Genomic DNA, 20,042 nt, shown 5'->3' with positions numbered 1-20,042 from the left:
AGTCTCATTCCTTAAATTCTCAAGTAAACACACTATTAGTATACGTCCTTACTTTTAACAAAGTGAGAATGTCCTTACTAGAGAAAACTCTCTCTCTCCCCCTTATATATACATTATCCTTCTTTAGTAAAAACATTCTCACTTTATTAGAGTGAAGATACACACTAGAATATAAAAAAATACAGATTTCAATGCATTACATACTATATTGTTTTGTTTGTTAATGTATCAAAATAATATTTTTTTAAATTTTTTTACTAGCATCCTCACTAGAGAATGATTATATATATATGTGTGTGTATCATTTAAAATAATTTATTTTGAATTAGAATTAACAAACAACAAAATCTACTCAATAAATTAGGTCCAGTTCATTGATATAACATAAAATTATAACAAGATTGGATACTTGGATAGCTTCCATGAATGTTATTTACGAGATTTTTTTTGGGATAACACAATATTACTGTTGCTTAGTCTTTTTTAGATTAAAAATTAGGCAGTCTCATTTTTTTTTTAAAAAAAATTAACATAAAAATTCAACGTAAACTTTAAGAACTTTGATGTCCATGGAGTTGGGGTCAACGGCTCGTAGGTTTCTTAATTTCTCACCATGTTTCATAAATTAAACCCTATCTAGGAGTAAACTCAGCATTCAGGATTCATCATGATAAGATAGGAATTTCAGAGGGCGGCCAATTTCGAGTTTATTATATGTACAAATCGTTATTCAAAAATTTTGTTAATATATTGTTTTTTGACAGTCTTTTCAGTCCATAAAAATATAAAAAATACATGAAATATATTTATATACAAAAGAATCTGGTGGTTATTTTGGAGTTACAAAATTGCAATCAAGTTGTATTGCAAACAAAACATGTATTTTAATATATTATTATTTTTTGTTTATCAAGGCATTAGAATTCGTGATTTTTGTCTTATACCTTTGTCATATTTTCAAATAACAGGAAATTGATTATATATATAAATAGGGGTTGGTTGGGTTTGATTTAAAATTTTGACTTTAAATCAAGATTTTTTTTCTCTCCATTCACATAGTTAAAAATAGTGTATAAGTTTTCAGCTATCGATTTTGTTGAAAAATTAAGTTTTAATCTGGGTAAAAGCTTGTTTAGTCCCTATATTATGAGGTTAGTGTCCATTTAGTCCCTGTATTTTTAAAAACACCTCAAAACGTCCCTGCTACTAAATATTGACACTTATGCCATTATTTTTTATTATTTTTAACTTGCTTTTACAATATTACATTTTTACAAATAATGTTTCCTTTTTTGTATATTAATAAAACATTAAATTATCAAATTAACTCAAAAATAAATAAAACCAAAAAAGGTAAATATTAATTTTGTGGAAGCTTCACGTATGTCTAAAAAATTAATATCGTAAAAAATTACATTATCAATTTTTGTAGAAAAATTAATATTTTAACTCAAGAGTGTGTTCCACAAAAATTAATATATATATATTTATTTTATTTTATTTTTTGGTGTTAAACTGGTAATTTATTTTTTTCTTTTTAATAATGTCTAAAAAAATTATTATAATAGGGTTATTTTTTTCTTTTTAATAATGTCTAAAAAATTATTATAATAGGGCAATATTATAAAAATAAGTTAAAAGGAACAAAAGATAATGGCAAAAGTGTCAATAATTTAATGGTAGGGATGATTTGAGGTATTTTTAAAAATATAGGGACTAAACGGGCACTAACTTCAAAATATAGGGACTAAACGAGCTTTTACCCTTTTAATCTTAATTAAAAAAAATTAAGTCAAGGGAAATCTACCCCATGATATATCAATTTTCACTAATTTCCTACTCGCTGTTTTAAAAAAATAAATTTAACTTTGCTCCACTTAAGGCTGTTCCCCCAAGACCCTAACCCTAACCTTTAAGAATTTAAACGTGTTACACTTTCATTGGGAAAAGCCATGCACCGTTCCTTAAAATATTATGACCTCAAATTTTTAGACCCCGGGGCAGAGATCAAATAAACATGATTACGTTTTGTTTTCATGATCATCCGAGCCTGAGCAGGAATAAAGATACAACGGTTGATGTTTAATGGATGAGATAATTTTTTTTTAATAAATAGGAGATTAATTTTCTTCAATTCTTATTCCCAATCTATTTCTCAAAGATAAATAAAGTTGGGGTTTGTAGGGACCATTTTTAGTGGAGTAATATTAGTTATTTGTTTAAAATATGAGATAGAGAATTAGAATGGGATAAAATTAATCTTAAATATATTTAATTAGTATCATATTCTCATTCAATGAAATTACGATATGTTTTATGTTTTTTATGATTAGGGTTAGAGTTATGTGAATATCGCTTTTAATAGAGTAAAGTTAGGTTAATTAATCAAAAATAATATTGGACATCTCAAATTTTATCTTATCTTCAATAAATAAATAAAATCAATTTAACTCTGCTCCACTAGAAGTGGGTCCCACATGACGTTAACCCTAATCACCAAAGATTATTTAAACATATCGTAATTTTTTTAGATGAGTGTACACAGTATTAATTTACTTGTGGTCCACACAAGGTCACAAGCGTAATTATGATATACACAAAAAGTATGACATGTCATGATTTTATTAAAAGAATGAAAGTGTTATTAATAAAAAAATATATAATTTTAATGTTTTTATTAATATTTTGTCATATATACATTTATAATAATATATAAAAATATAAAAATATGGTTTTATTAATCTTCTAATTAAAATACATTAACAACCAACTTTACTTATCGTCAACACAAGGTCACAAGCGTAATTATAATATGCACAAAAAGTATGAAATGTCATGATTTCATTAAAAAAATGTATGCGTTATTAATAAAAAAAATATAATTTTAATGATTTTATTAATCTTTTGTCATATGTGCATTTATAATAATATATAGTTGAGATTTAATTATTTTTATATTTTTATCTGACATGTATGATGCGGCCATCTTTTCTCAAAAAGATCAATCCACCTTTTTCAACCAATGGCAATGGGTCCCCATTTGATCTTAACCCTAATTATATCATATATGAAAAATATAGACATGTCATGATATTATTGAATGAATTTATGCATTATTAATTAAAAAAATATTGATAAATTTTTTTCTACTTATACAGTGATATGATATAATTAAAAAAATTATATTGGTAAAATTTTTTTCGCTTACATATGATATAATTAGACGAGAGAAACGTGTGGACCCCACACAACACCCCCACACATACGACACCTTACTTACCCCATGACCCATCCGAACGTTTGCACCGGACATCACTTTCAGAACTCCTCCTGCCGTCAATTGATCTCTCCGCCTCCCGAAACTCCCACCCAGCACAGAATCTATTCTTGCCATCTATCCAACGAGAAGCACAGAAGGACATTTACGTCATTTCCTTTCACAGAAGAGGGAAAAAAAAAATTTCATTTTCTAACGTCCTACTCCTTTACTTCTTACTCTTTTGAAAAACAATCCTTTTTGTCTCTTCAAAACCACCATGAAAGGCTTAAGCTCCTGAACAGCTTCACCGTCAAAACCCAAAAGGAATCCCCATTTCCCATGCAATCTCCGCCCAACTGACTGAAAAGTTTCAATCCTTGAGCAAAATGGGTTCGATTGTTCCGTTTCAAGACCTCAATCTGATGCCGTCACCTAGTGCCGCCGCCAGCACCGCTGCCAGCACCGCCGCAGCGGCCACCCTGCCTCTGCTAACCCCCAAAATCGAGCCCAAAACCGAGCCATTCGACGAACCAGTCCCGACCCATCAGCTCGAACCGGGGCAAAACACCCCAGAATCGCTTCTTTCCGAATCTGCCCCTGGTTTCTTCTCTAATTCCGAAAATACCCCCGAATCTCAGCCCCCCGATCGGGACAACGTCTACTCCGAATTCTACCGCATTTCCGAGCTCTTCCGTACGGCTTTTGCTAAGAGGTTGCGTAAATATGGCGACGTTGATGTGTTGGACCCAGACTCTCGCGCTATCGTAACTGTGAATCATCAGGATGCCCAGTTATCAAACGCTGTAGTTCCGCGTATAAAACCGATGAAACGATCCGGTGAGCTCGTTCGCGTTACTGATTTGAGCGCCGAAGACGAGAGGTATTTCCGGGACGTTGTGAGAAGAACGAGAATGCTTTATGATTCCTTGCGCGTTTTTGCAGTGTACGAAGAGGAAAAGAGAAGAGGAATTGGACAGGGGAGGCGGGCGCGTGGCGATTTGACAGCCTCTTCGGTGATGAAAGAACGGCAACTGTGGCTGAATCGCGATAAAAGAATCGTGGGCTCGATCCCAGGTGTTCAAATCGGTGACGTGTTCTTTTTTAGAATGGAATTGCTTGTTGTTGGATTACATGGACATTCTCAAGCTGGGATTGATTACTTGCCCGGAAGCCAGAGCGCAAATGGGGAGCCAATTGCAACGAGTATTATTGTTTCTGGTGGTTATGAGGACGATGAAGATGCTGGGGATGTTCTTATATACACGGGACATGGTGGTCAAGATAAGTTGAGTAGGCAATGTGAACATCAGAAGCTTGAAGGAGGGAATCTGGCTATGGAAAGGAGTATGCATTATGGGATTGAGGTAAGAGTTATAAGAGGTTTTAGATATCAAGGTAGTGTTAGTAGTAAGGTTTATGTTTATGACGGTCTGTATAAGATTCATGATTGTTGGTTTGATGTGGGTAAGTCTGGTTTTGGTGTTTACAAGTATAAATTGTTGAGAATTGAGGGACAACCAGAAATGGGTAGTGCGATTTTGAGGTTTGCAGATAGTCTTAGGACTAAGCCGTTATCAGTGAGACCAAAAGGTTATCTCAGTCTTGATATATCAGGAAAGAAGGAGAATGTGCCAGTTCTTTTGTTTAATGATATTGATGGTGATTATGAACCATTGTACTATGAGTATCTTGTGAGGACTGTTTTTCCGCCCTTTGTGTTTACTCAAGGGAGTAATGGCGCTGGTTGTGATTGTGTTTCGGGTTGTACTGATCGTTGCTTTTGTGCTGTGAAGAATGGCGGTGAGTTTGCTTATGATCATAATGGGTATCTCCTGAGAGGAAAGCCAGTAATATTCGAATGTGGAGCATTTTGTCAGTGTCCACCAACTTGTCGTAATCGTGTTTCTCAAAGGGGGTTGAGAAATAGATTGGAAGTGTTTAGGTCGAGGGAGACAGGCTGGGGAGTAAGATCTTTGGACTTGATACATGCTGGTGCTTTTATATGTGAATATGCAGGAGTTGTTTTAACAATGGAGCAAGCCCAAATTTTCTCAATGAATGGTGATTCTCTGATTTATCCCAATCGGTTTTCTGCAAGATGGGGGGAGTGGGGGGATCTTTCTCAGGTATTTTCTGATTATATGCGCCCTTCTCATCCCTCAATACCACCTTTGGATTTTGCCATGGATGTTTCAAGAATGAGAAACGTCGCGTGTTATATAAGTCACAGTCCAACTCCTAATGTGATGGTACAATTTGTGTTGTATGATCACAATAATTTGATGTTCCCTCACCTTATGCTTTTTGCACTGGAGAATATCCCTCCTTTGAGGGAGCTTAGTATTGATTATGGGGTGGCTGATGAATGGTCAGGGAAGCTTGCTATTTGCAACTAAATACTTAGTGGACGTGTTGTAATTTTTTTATGTCACACAACTCGATGTTAAGACCATGAGGCGTTGAGGTAAACTCAAATTCCTATCCCCTAATTTATAGAAGTATTTATATCTATTTTTAGTCATATTGACTTGCACCTCTTTTCATTTCTGTTTAAATATCGTATTCATTGATATATTTTGTTTGCATTATCATTGTTGTAATTCTGTATGAGCTCTGTTATGTGTCGCTGGTAGTGAATTATTCACTGTGCAAGTTTACAAAAAGTTAATGTTATCTTGCGAAGACCCTTAATAAAAAGTGACAAATTTTGTTGGTGCTGAGACTTATTTTCCGTGCAACTCCCTGCAATAGTCATCAGAATTTTATTATCAAGTGTATTCAGGAGGCTGGAACCTACAGAATAAACATACAATGTATTTTATTTGGCTATTTTTGTGTAACCTTTTTTAGACATTCTAGTGTAATTGAATCAGATCTGTGTTCTATTCTTCCTCTCATATGTGGTTATGTCTGTATGGATTTATGTGTTGCTTTATTCATGGCTATGTTATCATGTGAATGGTCTTAGGAATGTGATGAATATTGCCTTTGCATCAAGGCCCATTTGTCATGCAATGGGCCTTGTGGACTCAGGTAAACTTAAATTGCTGATTGCATCTATGGCACTAAATGTTTAGATACAAGAATAACGGGCTCTTAACACTGAACCTTACTACTTTAACCGAATAAGTAAAACAAGGATGACAGTTAAAGCATGCAAATTTCGTTTGATAATACCCAGAATTTCCACATGGATATATCGGGGGTTCATTATTCCTGTTGAATTGCATATTCTACGGATTATTGGTCTTTTGTCTTTGAAAGAATGTTGGTGACGTCTTCTTTTGGAAACTGCTGCTTTATTCTGGAGCAGATTGACATACCTTAGTTAAATCTGCCATTTCTAGAGTGTATGACTTTATGAGCATTTTGTGTATATATGCATATGCTTGTGGGCTTAGTGATGTGTGTGTGTGTGTGTGTGTGTGTGTGTGTGTGTGTGTGTTGGTGCAACACTGACTAAATATACACAGGTAGATGTGATGTTGAAGAATTGAACGCTCTGAATCTATTTAATTATAGGACTTCTGATATATGAGAATGAATTTTGCAGCTGATTCAATTGTTACTTCATGTAAATGAATGTGGAATTTCTTTCTGAAATATAGAAATACAATCACCATGCAATAAAGGCAGCGGTTCGTGCATTGCCTCATTTTAGTACTTATGCTATAACATTGCAAGTGTTAACTGTGCTAGTTGCCTGCATGGTTTAACATTTATGGCTCATTAAGGGGAAAGAAAAATCACGTGCTTAGATGTTTAGATGCTAATTTTCATTTAAAAAATAAACAAAATGATTTTTGTAACTCATCATTAGGTATGCTGTGCACAGAAAGCATGATAGATACATTATTTCTTGATGGATCTTTAGCATTTCTTGAAATAGGCAAGTGTATAACATTTAGCCTTTGTATATTTGAAAATAGGATGTTAAGCTTGTTATATCACAAATGTCTAATTTGCCCTGTAGCAGAGATATTGTAGGGAGTGAGAGAACAAATAATTGTACTCTGAATAAAAGTAGCTTTTTGTCATTTAAAATATAAGGCTGAGCTTGTTATGTTGCAGGATTATTTATTGACATTTAAATTTTGACCAATATTGTTGCCATAATTTCTTGACTTCTGCAACTGTGAAGAAATGTGTCTTTTAACATGCCATAAGTGTAGTGAGAAAGCGAATGAGAAAATGCTAACATGTAAATTAGAATGACTACTATTTGGCTCAATCCATGTGGGGGGAGAGAGAGAGAGAGATAGAGATGAGAGAGTGTTGGATTCCATATTGATAGTCTTTGCTATATTTGTTATGTATCTTTTATCAGTAAACAAATGCTTGGATTTGTCCGAAAGTCATGGCAGAGGAAGACTGTAGTTTTATTGATTGATGGTAGTGAAAGTGGAGGCAAGTGAGTTGATGGAAGTCTTTTGGAATGCTCTTAGGCTTATCAAGGCAGTCGCTGATGTTGGAAATTTGATGATGTTATTTCTCTTGAAGCCAAGTTTGATATTTCTTAATGCACAAAAGATGAAATTTTATGAAGTCTTCTAAATGAAAGTGCATTATGCTTCGTAGTTGGCTGGCTTGAATCATAGGGCACTTGCACACAACTAGCTCTGTGTGCATCATTCTGATTGTACACTTTTTGATATAGGAAACTGAGTTTGTTCTTTAAATTGGATATAGGAAACTGAGTTTGTTTCTTTAAAGTGTGCAGTTTAATATTTCCAAAAGGGGCATAAATAATTGAGTGCACTTTATTAAGTTGGGCTGCTTAAGTTTAATAATATATTTCAAGTTTATTTATTGTATGCTTCAGTATTAATTTTGGATATGAAAGCCACGAGGAAATGGTAATCACTTTGCATCTGCTCTGGACTCAGCTTTAAGTTGATGCATTTATCATTGCTTGGTCAGCAAGTTGTTATTGGTTGCTGGATTTGTCTTATAGTTGTGTGGTTTGATTGTGGAGCTACTGGATGGTTATTTTGTTAATTTAGCTGTGTCAATTGTTTATTGTGCTGTTACTAGTAATGTATTTATAAAGCATGGTTTCTGATGAATGTGAAAACTCATGCCCTGTCAATTGCTTTTTGTGCTGTTAGTAATAATGTATTTATGAAGCATGGTTTCTTATGAATGTCAAAACTCATTGTCCCTCTATCCAGTATTGTGATTGCATGCTGTAGAGATTATGACTAATGATTATCTGTATTAAAGTGCTGCAATTATCTTTTACAGATGAAAATCAGATAACTCAGAGCACAAAAGTATTTTTTTGGAAGCATGTTGGTGGAATTTTTGGGTCCTTGTCTTTTTCTTCAAAGGTAGACGCTGCAAATATGATTATGGTTTAGATTGTGGATTTAGCTTTGACCCATCTGCACTGCCGTCCCTCTCTCATTTTCCTGCCATGAGTAGATAGTACTGAAGATTCATCACTGGGGGTAAATGGGAAAATGAGTGACTGTAATTCCTGGCAAGTGAAAAAAGTAACGGAAATTACTGCACTGACTTTTGCAGACTTGTAGTTTTAGGAAGAAGTCGATGTTTGCATTATAGGTTCTGTAAGCTTTGTATCTTTGACCTTGTACTAATATTTTGTAAATATTGACTTGAATTTGGTCAAGCTTGTACAGAAACTTTATCAGGGCATGTAGATATGGATCAACCTATTCCCGTCATTTCCTATCCTTTTGAATGAATATTTTTCTCTTTTAAGTCATTGAATTTAGTGGTTGATTTGTATCAAAAAGAAACTAGGAATATTATGTCCTCCGCGTACCTCAAAACTTGGCTGTATCTACACCCCATAAAATGAAATTGAGCTATTAACATAAAAAAAATTTCAAAGCTTGTGTGGGGAATTAAAAAGTTCAGAATCAGAGGTAAATAATGCAAGTTACTTATCTGTCAGCCATCCACCCATAGGCCACAGAAAAGTTACATAATAAACATTTGCTTGTACATTATGAAGACAAGGTATAATGTACAGAATATATATTCAAAGGATAGAAACTCTTATTTTGTTATTATATCGGTATTGCTATAACTTAACCGTTACATGCTTAGAGATTTTTTTCCCCTTCATATAGTCATATATGGTCACAATGTTTAATGCATCCAGCATCCAATATTTCATAATATGAACTGCAAGTCCGCAACACTAATTTTGGCCGCAAAAGACATCACGCTTGAGAGGTGGTGGTTCCATTTTTCTCCAGTTCTCGCTGCCTGGCTCGTTCCATCTTCCTTTTCCGCCATTCTTCCAGAGCTGAAAAATGTTATACATATTAGTAAAATCACATTTCACTACACGTCAATCCTGAATATGCCGGGAAGAAAAACAGTTGGAAATGTAGAAATAACTAGCTAAAACATTTCATTTTTTTCATTCTCGGTGAAAAAGGCTGTCCTGTGCTCAAATCCTGGTCTATTGGTTTTTAAGATTTGCATATTAGTAATAAATCTGAAGGGGAAAAGAAGTTTCGGGCACCTTTTATGCTGGCAGCATCATTGGCAGACCGTAAATCCTTTAACCTTTTGGAAAGATCAACTGCTGCTGTTTGTTTTATATCCTTCTGTACGACTGTTTTTGGTTCTTGATATGCCTCTTGCTGGATTTCCCTTACCTAAAATAATAGGGAAAAGGTTCAACTTTGATGCTAAAATGTTTCGCAATCTCTCACATAGTCACAAGTGCTATCCAACTTCAAATGGGTAGATGTGAGTGATGTACCAATAATGAAAAGAAAAACAGAAAAAAAGGGGAAAAAAATGAAAAAAAGAACTTGGTACTTCTACACATGTAGCAGCACTTCAGTTCAAGCAGCACCACTTGTGTTTTTTAAGCATTTTCACTTTTATAGGAGGTTTAAGCAAATTTGTTACTAAATATATAGTGAAATTTAAGCAAATATCAAGACTTAAGCAAATATCAAGTGTACTCTTTTTATCAGCTCCAGCGGTTGCATGGCGAGGCGCAATTCTTCAGATTCCTTGATATACTTGAGGTGAACTGCATTCAATTGTTATATAAAATGCTCCAGTTAATAGACAAGCCAGCTATCATCAATCAAAAATGCATTCACAAACAAAGGCAAAGCACACTAAATATCTTCTGGCATGATCCCGGCAATGGTAAACAAAAATGGGAATAACATATTCAGATTTGAGAGAAAAAACACAGTCCCACACACTACAGATCAGGCCTTTGACCTAACAGACACAAGAAATACTTCACCCACAATCCCCTAAAGAAGACACCACTCTCAGAACAGTGCACATCCCCAAGCCCCCAAAATGGATACCTAATTAGTAGATTTTACCACAACAGAACCCATCTATCTTAATCCTGAAATTAATAAAAAATGAATTGGAGACTTTAAATGTGTTTATAGGTCGGATAAACAAGAACTGGACCAACAATAATTATTTGGAGACATCAAACTGATATAGAAGATTTTAACCCGCATAACAGATGCTTCCATCTTTACTTTAGACCAAAACTTGATTGGAAAGCAAGAATGAATCGATTTGAATTTAATTCTGAGAAAATAACCTCATTCAATTTGTGTTAAATCACCAAACTCTAGCATTTTGAAGGTGCCTCCTCAATTAACATATCTTATCAAACTCTGGCTTTTACACAGCAGTCAGCATTATTAGTTTTAATCCATTTGATTCCATCGGAACTAGATAAGGACATTACCAGCGTTGGTCTCTCTTCAGCTGAATTCAACGTTAAAAGAATAATATGAATTTGCACTTAACACTTAAGTGATAAATTTTCACTATACAAAAAAGAAGACAGCAAACTGACCAAGCAAACAAAAAGAAAATCCATATTCAAGTGTAAATTCTTTCTGAAATAATAAGAATGCAGAAGTCAGGAGGAAGCTAATTTCCCGAACTAAAATCCAAATTCTTAAGGCTTATCAACATTGCGTATATGTACTTTATCCAGTTCTTAAAAGTGGGACTTAATTAGCTTGAAGATGACATTTGGACAAACACCAAAATGATAGTCAGAAATTCATCTCCCACATGTAAATATATGATGCACATTAAAATCTAAAAGATTAATACAAAATAGGACTATATATAATTTAAAGAACAATTTCAAACCAAGTTTCTGAAAGCATTCAGATAGGAAGGCCAAGAAAGGATGAAAGAGATCGCTTGAGTAACATTGAATCCTACCCAGTTTCTAAGATCAACCATTCCATGTACATATAGCTGCATAGCATGAACCAAATCATATGTTCTGCCCAAAAAACCAAGGACCAAAATTCTGTAACCCGTCTTACTCATACCCAATAAATTAAGATACAGTCAACACAAGAAGTCATCAAATCGCAAATTAAGACCCCAAATAAAGTAGAAGTGACCCAACAGCAAAAAAATAAAAAATAAAAAAAAATTACCTGTCACAGATGCTGTTCAGTTAAAAACAATATCCATAATCATTCAATACCCAAACAATCCAGAATCGACAACAAACCCACATATCGATAAATGATCATTAATTCCAAGAATAAAAATGAAAATTACCCAGAAAATAAAAACACAAAATAAACTGGATTTAGCAAAAGATTCAACGTAACCAGCACAACTACCCAATACCCACTTGATATTTTCAGTTCTTTTTTAATAAAAACAACTCAGATTTTTCAAAGAGAAGGAGGACATACCTGAACTGAGCTGGTTCGAGGAGAGCTTATCGCGAGAAGAGGAAGACGAAGAAGAAGAAAGGAAGCCATGAAGCAAGAAAAGAACAGCCATCACATTCAAAATGGTAACCAAAATTGTAGCGTTCTTGAAAGACAATCTCACTCTCCATGATTGTTGTATCTCCATAGCATGCATTAGGATTAGATCAGCTTATGAAGGCTTGTGTCTACCGGCCGTGAAAGTCGCAATTTTTCAATCACCCAAATCCAAGGAACAAAAAAGTTTGTCATTGGTTGGACATTTTAAATGAAAAAGCAATAGCAAGTCAACAACTTGAACCGTGTTTTGTCCGAACTCCTAACTCACTTTGAACTCAACGTTTCAACTAATAAAAGTTACTGTGAATCTTTTGGCTGTAAAATAAAATAAATTTATCTTTTAACCGTACTTTGCATTTTGCAAGGTGGCATACTTACATTAGCTGTAACTTACAGCCCACTGAAAATTAGGTTGAGAAGATTTTCACAACTCCTGTGAGTGCATGTATACAACAATTAGAGATATAAAAAAACTATTTTTTGGGTGATTGTGTTACAGCTGTTGTAATATAGCAAGGTCGCATACGGTTTTGTATTTTTTGGGTGGTTGTATGCAAATCCTTGTCATAACAGGAAAGGCCTTAAACAATTTCTACTTAATTTCTAAATTAACTTTAAGCCTTTTAGTTAATTAATTTCCCCTTCTCCAACAAGTTAATGCCAAATCCTAATTGGTTTCTAGTACTTTTTGGAAAGCCACTTACGTTGCCGAACAAGGAAATAAGCTGCAACTCCATAATTATAGCTCATTAATAAACCTCCCTTTATTTTCCATTCATCGCTCTCTGCAAAAATTAGCGCTCTACACACACAGTTTCGTCATTCAAGCTTGTAATTAATGGATTGTGTGAAGAGAAGAAGATGTGACTCTACACCAGCACCGTCATCAAAGTGGGCAGACATTCCCAGTGAAATCTTGGACTCAATCTTTGAGCACTTGTCTTTGCGGGATGTCATTGCTGCTGAATCTGTCTGTACTCGATGGTTTTCATCGGCGAAGTATTTTATCACCTTCAAGTCTCAGTCACAATCTCCTCAATGTCCTCTGCTACTGCTTTTTCCTCAAGAAGATGAAAATGGTCTTGAGAATGTGCCTGAAGAGTTTATTGAGAGTGCTTGCATTGGTTCTTCACATGGTTGGCTTATTTTCTTGGATAAAAGAGGTGCTCCTCTGCTCTTTAACCCTCATCTGCGGATTCATATACAGCTTCCTTATATCGGTTCTCTTCTTGGTGTACTCAACATCGGGAAATCTCGAGAATACGGATGCTACATCACATATGATTGTCAGGAGAATCCAATTGGTTATGTGAAGAATTTGCGTGAAAACCTCATACACAAGGCAATTATTTCATCAGACCCTCTCGGCATCAAAAACTTCGGAGCCGTTGTCATTTACGGTTATGGAAACAAGCTTGCTTACTGCAAGAATGGAGATGATTCTTGGACTGATCTTGATGGTAAGCACAAGCCTTATGAAGACATCATATGCAGCAAAAATCGGCTTTGTGCACTTGGCAGCAATGCTTCTGTGGAAGAATGGGATTTTGATGGATGGAATAAGCCAGTTAAAAGAGTGGAGATTGAGATTAATTTTCCGGAGAAGTCAAGGAAGTTTTGGAGTAAATTTGGAGATCTTTATACTGCCAGATTGTACTTGGTGGAGTCAATAATGGGGGATATTATGCTTGTAGTGCGATTTGTGGGAGAGCTGGTTAACGGTGATGATCAGCCCGTTCATGAACATGACTTGTTGACTGAAGAAGACACACACCCTTTGGTGTGTCCATACAAAACCCTAGCATTTCATGTGTATAAACTCGATTTGAATGAGAAGTGTTGGGTGGAAGTGCATTCATTGGGCGATCAGTCGCTGTTTTTGGGTGGAAATCATTCAATCTCAGTCTTGGCTGATAAAGGATACATAAAGAATTCAATCTATTTTACTGACGATTACTGGTATCGAATGGATGAAGATTATCTTTATGGAGGCCACGATATGGGAGTTTTCAGCTTGGATAATGGAAGGGCTGAATTATTTTCTTATTGTCATCAGCTCAAGATTCAGCCATCACCTTGTTGGGTGAATCCAAGTCCATGGTAGATGAAGATTTTCAATTACCAGCATTACGTAGTTATTAGTTATGTATTGTTGTTTTCTCTTCTGTATACATTACTGAAAATTGTTACACTATTTAAATCAAATTCAGTTGTTTGAAGAGACAGTGAAATAAAATCATATGGGTTATTATATTGTCATGTTCTCTTTATTTGCTTTCCTTTTTGTTAGTTCAAATTACACGTGTTTGTGAATTATGGTAATATAGCTAGTTTAGTTGTCAACTTGCCATCCTGGTTCTTTGAAGTGTGAGTGAATAAACTTAATTTGAAGACTGCCCTTATAAAGAAGACTGGCTGCTTGATAAATGTTGCCCAAAACGAGTGGCTATATGGGTCCTGTTACATATACATCTGCTGAATCATCGTGACAAAAAAAAATTGTGACAAAAAAAATTTACTAAATATCCTTGATGAGTCATTAAAAGTTTGTTGCTATTTGGTCTATAGGAGACTGTGTTATTATCTGGAGCATTGATCAAAGCTGTGTAGCATGCACATATGCAGTAACAAAAAGAGATTGGATGTCATTTTTATTCACAGTATCTTGGAATGCAAGCAAATGTTTCTTGCTTCTTAGGGTTACCACGTAATGTCATGTTCCCAGATAATCTGATACAATAGCCAGTGGCTTCTCAAGTTCAAGTTCTACACATATGTATAAACGGATTGCATCAGAAGTAACTAAAGATAAATACGCAATCATGGACATCCACAGACATGAGAAATTGAGAATCACCTTTCTCCAACCGTGACCAATAAATTCATTGGCCACTATGGAGTTCAAAGCTATAACATATTTTATGAATGATTAGAATGTCTCAGAAAATTCCTGGACTTGTAGCAAACTAGCAAAATTGAGGCGTCTCTTTATGTGCCCAATATTGCTATTGTTCTTTCTTTAATGTCACCCAGAACATATTTTTTTGTCAAGATTCAATTTGTTCAAACAAGTTACAACAGCGACCTCTTTTGAGATTTATCAGCAATTTTGAAAATTATATGCTATTTTCGTGTTTTCTCTTTATTTGCTATCCCTATATGTAGCTTAGTACTCAACTTATCATCTTGATTCCTAAAATATAGCAAACATGAATACTTGACAAATTTGTCCCAAGTTTCCAAAGAAAAGCATATTACTTTATTTAATAATAGTAATATTAAACTTGATGTACTACTCTGTAAGAAAATGAAATTGAACATAATATGTAGTATAAAAACCTTTGTGTGTTCAATTACACACTCAATTCTTGCTTTTTATTCGAAGGCCATGCCCAGCTGTTCTAAATTTCTGATTTGAATGGATCATGCAGTTCCTTCAGTGGGATAAATATAAGTTGATGGTGAGAATATTAACATTGATGTGTGCTTCATTTGCGGCAAGTCTTTGTCCCAGCCGTAGACTTAGAGCTGACAAAACGGGTTGTCGGATTGTGTTTGTGTCGTGTCGTATTAAATTTAGTTTAACTCGAATACAATCCATTTAATAATTGTATCAAAATATTGAGACCTAAACCCGACATAAAAAATAAACGGAGTACTCAATAATCTATTTAATATCTATTTATTTAACAAATATTACGCACACACAAACATATACACACCCCAAAATATTAAACATTTACACTATTAAAGTTTTAATTATATATCTATCAATATCATAAAATACATATGTGTACCAATATTTTACATACTTACATTATTAAAATTCTAAATCTATATAAAAATTTTATAAATAAGACACTAAGTATATATCTATCATTAAAAAAAAAATTAAAAAGAGAGAATCATGTCCAATATTTGATTTTTAGTGACAATAACCTATAAATTAATTTAAAAAGAAAAATATAATCGTGTCATTGGTAAAGTAAATGGGTTAAGAACTTTAACCTGACACGAAAAAAAATTTTGTTGGCTCAGACCCAGCTTATTTAATAATTGTGTCAAATTTAATGACTCATACCCATTTATTCGTGTCGTGTTCGTGTCGAGTAATCGGGTCATGTCAAATTTTGCCAACTCTAGTTGTAGTCTTTTAATTTCAATGTAGCATAGAATGAATAAAATGCCTGAAGGGCCAGCTAAACTGTTAAAAGCAAATTCTTCTCAAGCAAATAATCAAGCATTTCACCATCCATTGCAAATATAAGAGTTGGGGTTAGCAGCATATATAGATACAAGATGTTAAAAATAACTAAAGCAACCAAGCATTGATTCATATGATGAAAAAAATTCCATTACAGAAGAAGCTAATTTTCTAAGGAATTTAATCCGAACAGTGTTACTTACACCACACTGCGTGTGCGTTAAAAAAGATAGTCCATAATAAGGACCAAATACAACAATATTAACAGAAATTAAGATGAGAAAAGAAGTGAAACTAAGCATCAACACATTGAAGACATAACAGGAGCTGCTATCATATTCATGTTTTAAATTTTTCTGCTAGAGTTATGGACAGAATGTTATTAGAAAACTAGAAAAGTAACTATTTTTTGAAGTATCTACCTGCTTGACATGTATGCAGTAACTAACTAACTACACTTCTAAGTTCTAGGCAACTTTCCTCCAAGAAATTACAGAACAAAGCTTCTGAGTCTCAACATGTCGAAACATCCATAATGTCAAACCATGCTTATCCGTGAGTCCATTGTCTTGGTGAAATTTAGTCCAGCCACTAGTAAGAACATAATATTTGTCGGCCCAAACCTTGAAGCTCATTGTGTATGCGTTTCCATCCAAATCATATGTAGTCACCTGGATGCCTTCCTTCAGAGTCTGACACTCGCCCTCATTCAAAAATGGCACCAAAAATTCCAAGACACTGGCTCTGTTCATTAACAGCCTGCACTGACTAGCATTCAAATCAGTATTTTTCAAATTCTTCTGCATAGGCTTGCTGCATCTTCCAATTACGCCCCTCAAGTTCTGCACTAGTGGAGGAATATCTGGCGGCTTGTACTCGTCGTCGAGTGCTGAGTTCGCGGATGAGTTTTGTGCAATAACACTTGCAGCTTCTCGGACTGAATTACCAGGATAGGTGGTTTTTAATTTATGCAAAGTAGCCTTTGCTTTGTTGTCCAATCTCGTATTCTTTATGCAGGTTAAAGCTAAAGCAGCAGCTCCCAGCTCTTTCAACTCTTCAGGATAGTTATTGTTGCTCTTCTCCTTAGAGCTCATGATTATATTATTACTCTTTTGCGGATTGCTGATTAATTAGAGCTCATGATTATATTATTACTCTTTTGCGGATTGCTGATTAATCTGATACATATGTAAAATTTCCAAATTACGTAAGCATAACATAATGCACCACTAAAGTTGATTTATATATCAGATTCACACAATCCTATTGTTGGGATAAGAAATCTTTTGGTGAAAACCATCACCTATAATATAGGAATATTTATTTTGTATCACTAAGAATTAATAACAAAATTATACAAAAACGTACCTGAATTTATAACGCTGAATTGCTTTATAAGATTGTGCAATTGGCCTTCTAGATCTACAGGTTCTCCTAGAAAATTCTTTAAGTTTCTCACTACTCTCTCTATCTGATGATAGGATAAAAAGATATGTGTGACTGGGGATTATAAACACTTATATAGACAATGTTTTCTTGTTGTCATTAGGTATTCCTAATTCTGCCCATTATAAAATTAGAATATTATTGAGTTCCTACACATTAAAAGCTCACACCCTATTAGATATATTTAAGCCCATAATATTGAAAGCCTTAATAGATCACTTTTAATTGGGCTTAACATTATATGACATTTTGCAACACATAATTATTCACATATAAGCCCAACGTTGGATTAATGATTTAACAATATTGGATTAAAAAATCCAACACCCATTTCAAATACCAATTAAATTTCATAGAAAATAGTTAATTCCTTTAAAGAAGAACTAGAGACGTGCATGGTTTCTTTAATTGAGTGCTTATGCTTTGCAACGATAAAGGAGTGTAAAAATCTTATGAACAAGTACTCAAAAGACACCAACACTGTTTTTATATCTAAATCTGAATAGACTGGAACTAGTTTGAATTCTGAATAGATCTGAATGTTTGAATCTGAATAATATGTTTGTTTTTTTTTTTTGAATATTTGAAAATAAGTATTAAGTGTTTTTTTTAACTTAAAAACTGAAAATATGTATTTTTACATTTCTGTCCATATTAAATTTGAATGTCAAATAAATAATATACTAAATACCATAATATTTTAACATTTATAAGTAAAACTACATTCAAGTGAATACATAATGATTTTGGAATTTTAATATATAAAATACCATAAATTTCAAATTTTATCACTAACTCTCAATAATATAAGGAAAAAAAACTAATAAGATGCTTGAAATAGTTGATTTGCCATTTCATCTTGAAGTTGTCGCATGTAATTTTGATCTTCAATACTTGAAGAGTTGATAGCATTAGTTGTTTGATTTTGATTGCCGCGAGCACTTTCTAGCTCAACTTCATCATTTTCATATTGAGCAAATAATGCATCATCCACTGATATTTTTTTAAGAAAATTATGAATTACCATGCATGCCATCACTATTTTCTCCGTGTATCAAAAGAGTATGGTGCCATCCTTTTTAGAATTGGAAAATGAGCCTTTAGCACACCAAAAGTACGTTCAATAACATTTCTCAGTTTAGCATGGGCATGATTGAATATTTCCTCCCTTCCTCTAGCTCGACCACCACTACGAAAGTCACATAAGCAATAACGCACATGATGATATGGTGCCATGAAACCTCTAGTATGTGAATATGCTGCATCAACTAAATAGTATTTATCTAGAAAAAAATTTTCAACATGAGTGACTAATAAAATATAATATTATAAATTATAATGATTAAATTGGTAAAATAATTAATAATGGCATACCAGGTGGTGGAATAGAAAAATTATTTCTTCAATTACGAATGGTTTCAATTAAGACCCTTGAATCATGTGCAGTTCCTTCCCATCCAACAACATACCTAAATATCATGTCAACATCACAAATGGTCATTACATTTTGAAAGCATTCTCCCTTACTGCAACCTTTATATGGCACTTGTTTATCAGTTAGAATACATGCATGAATAAGAGTTCCATCAATTGCACCAACTGAATCCTGCATATTAGTAATTAAATTATTTCAATAATCAAAACAAAAAGTTTTATTCTTCAAAATATTAGTTTACACAAAGTTTTATACCTTAAACATTTGCCTTAATCGAGTATTACAGATGCCTCTTGAATTATCTGTAAATGACGGAGGAGTGATCATTTCTTTCGAAAACTTCATCATTGTTGTTAGTACTTCATGAAAATACCTATGCGTTGTATGACCTGAGTGCTGGAATCTAATTTTAATAAACCAATTTCGAAGATTATGGCTAATTGTAAATAAGAACATAGCCATTTTCTCTTCAACAGTTAAATGCTTACTATTAGAAAGCCATCCTTTTTCTTTGAACAATTGACATAGAGATATGAACCCATTCTTATCCATCCACATAAGATCATAGCATATTGTTGGTGATCCATTTAAAAGTTCTTGAATGTAAAGAGAACTTGTTAGAGATGATGTAGATACTCGTAGGCTTTTGGTGGACCCTTTCAATAATTTGTTTACGATCATAATCAATCGTTTCTATAATATTCTTTTAACCTCAATCTTTATGTCAACTTCTTTGTCAGTCATAGACATATCTATTATACAAAATAAATAAACAAATATATTTTATATATGTAGCATCTAAAGAAGAACATTTAATATTAATTGAATGTTGGACATACCCGTTGTTAAAATCCAATGTATTGCTTAGGCCACAATTTATTTGTGATAGGATATAACAACTTGACCTTATAAACAAATTTATAA

At 33.7% G+C, this 20,042-nt stretch overlaps 3 protein-coding genes across 3 annotated transcripts; 2 read left to right on the top strand and 1 right to left on the bottom strand.

Annotated features, from left to right (window-relative positions):
• The first annotated feature begins 3,311 nt into the window (after positions 1–3,311).
• LOC18031705 (histone-lysine N-methyltransferase family member SUVH9) lies at positions 3,312–8,979 on the top strand. The gene is made up of 2 exons (XM_006420328.2): positions 3,312–5,723; positions 8,504–8,979. Exon 1 carries the CDS (start codon positions 3,646–3,648, stop codon positions 5,653–5,655), a length of 2,010 nt encoding a protein of 669 aa, XP_006420391.1. The 5' UTR covers positions 3,312–3,645; the 3' UTR covers positions 5,656–5,723; positions 8,504–8,979.
• Positions 8,980–9,155: 176 nt separating this feature from the next.
• On the bottom strand, positions 9,156–12,270 carry LOC18032341. Its single transcript, XM_006420327.2, has 4 exons — positions 11,956–12,270; positions 10,210–10,280; positions 9,759–9,894; positions 9,156–9,536 (listed from the first exon to the last, which is right to left on the bottom strand). Exons 1-4 carry the CDS (start codon positions 12,128–12,130, stop codon positions 9,451–9,453), a joined length of 468 nt encoding a protein of 155 aa, XP_006420390.1. The 5' UTR covers positions 12,131–12,270; the 3' UTR covers positions 9,156–9,450.
• Positions 12,271–12,871: 601 nt separating this feature from the next.
• On the top strand, positions 12,872–14,137 carry LOC18032521 (putative F-box protein At4g17565). Its single transcript, XM_006420326.1, has one exon. The coding sequence runs from the start codon at positions 12,872–12,874 to the stop codon at positions 14,135–14,137; it is 1,266 nt and encodes a 421-aa protein (XP_006420389.1).
• The last annotated feature ends 5,905 nt before the right edge of the window (positions 14,138–20,042 follow it).

The sequence above is a fragment of the Citrus clementina genome, unplaced genomic scaffold (assembly GCF_000493195.1).
Source record: "Citrus clementina cultivar Clemenules unplaced genomic scaffold, Citrus_clementina_v1.0 scaffold_9, whole genome shotgun sequence".
Taxonomy (NCBI): domain Eukaryota; kingdom Viridiplantae; phylum Streptophyta; class Magnoliopsida; order Sapindales; family Rutaceae; genus Citrus; species Citrus x clementina.
This window is presented reverse-complemented; position numbering and strand designations above follow the sequence as displayed.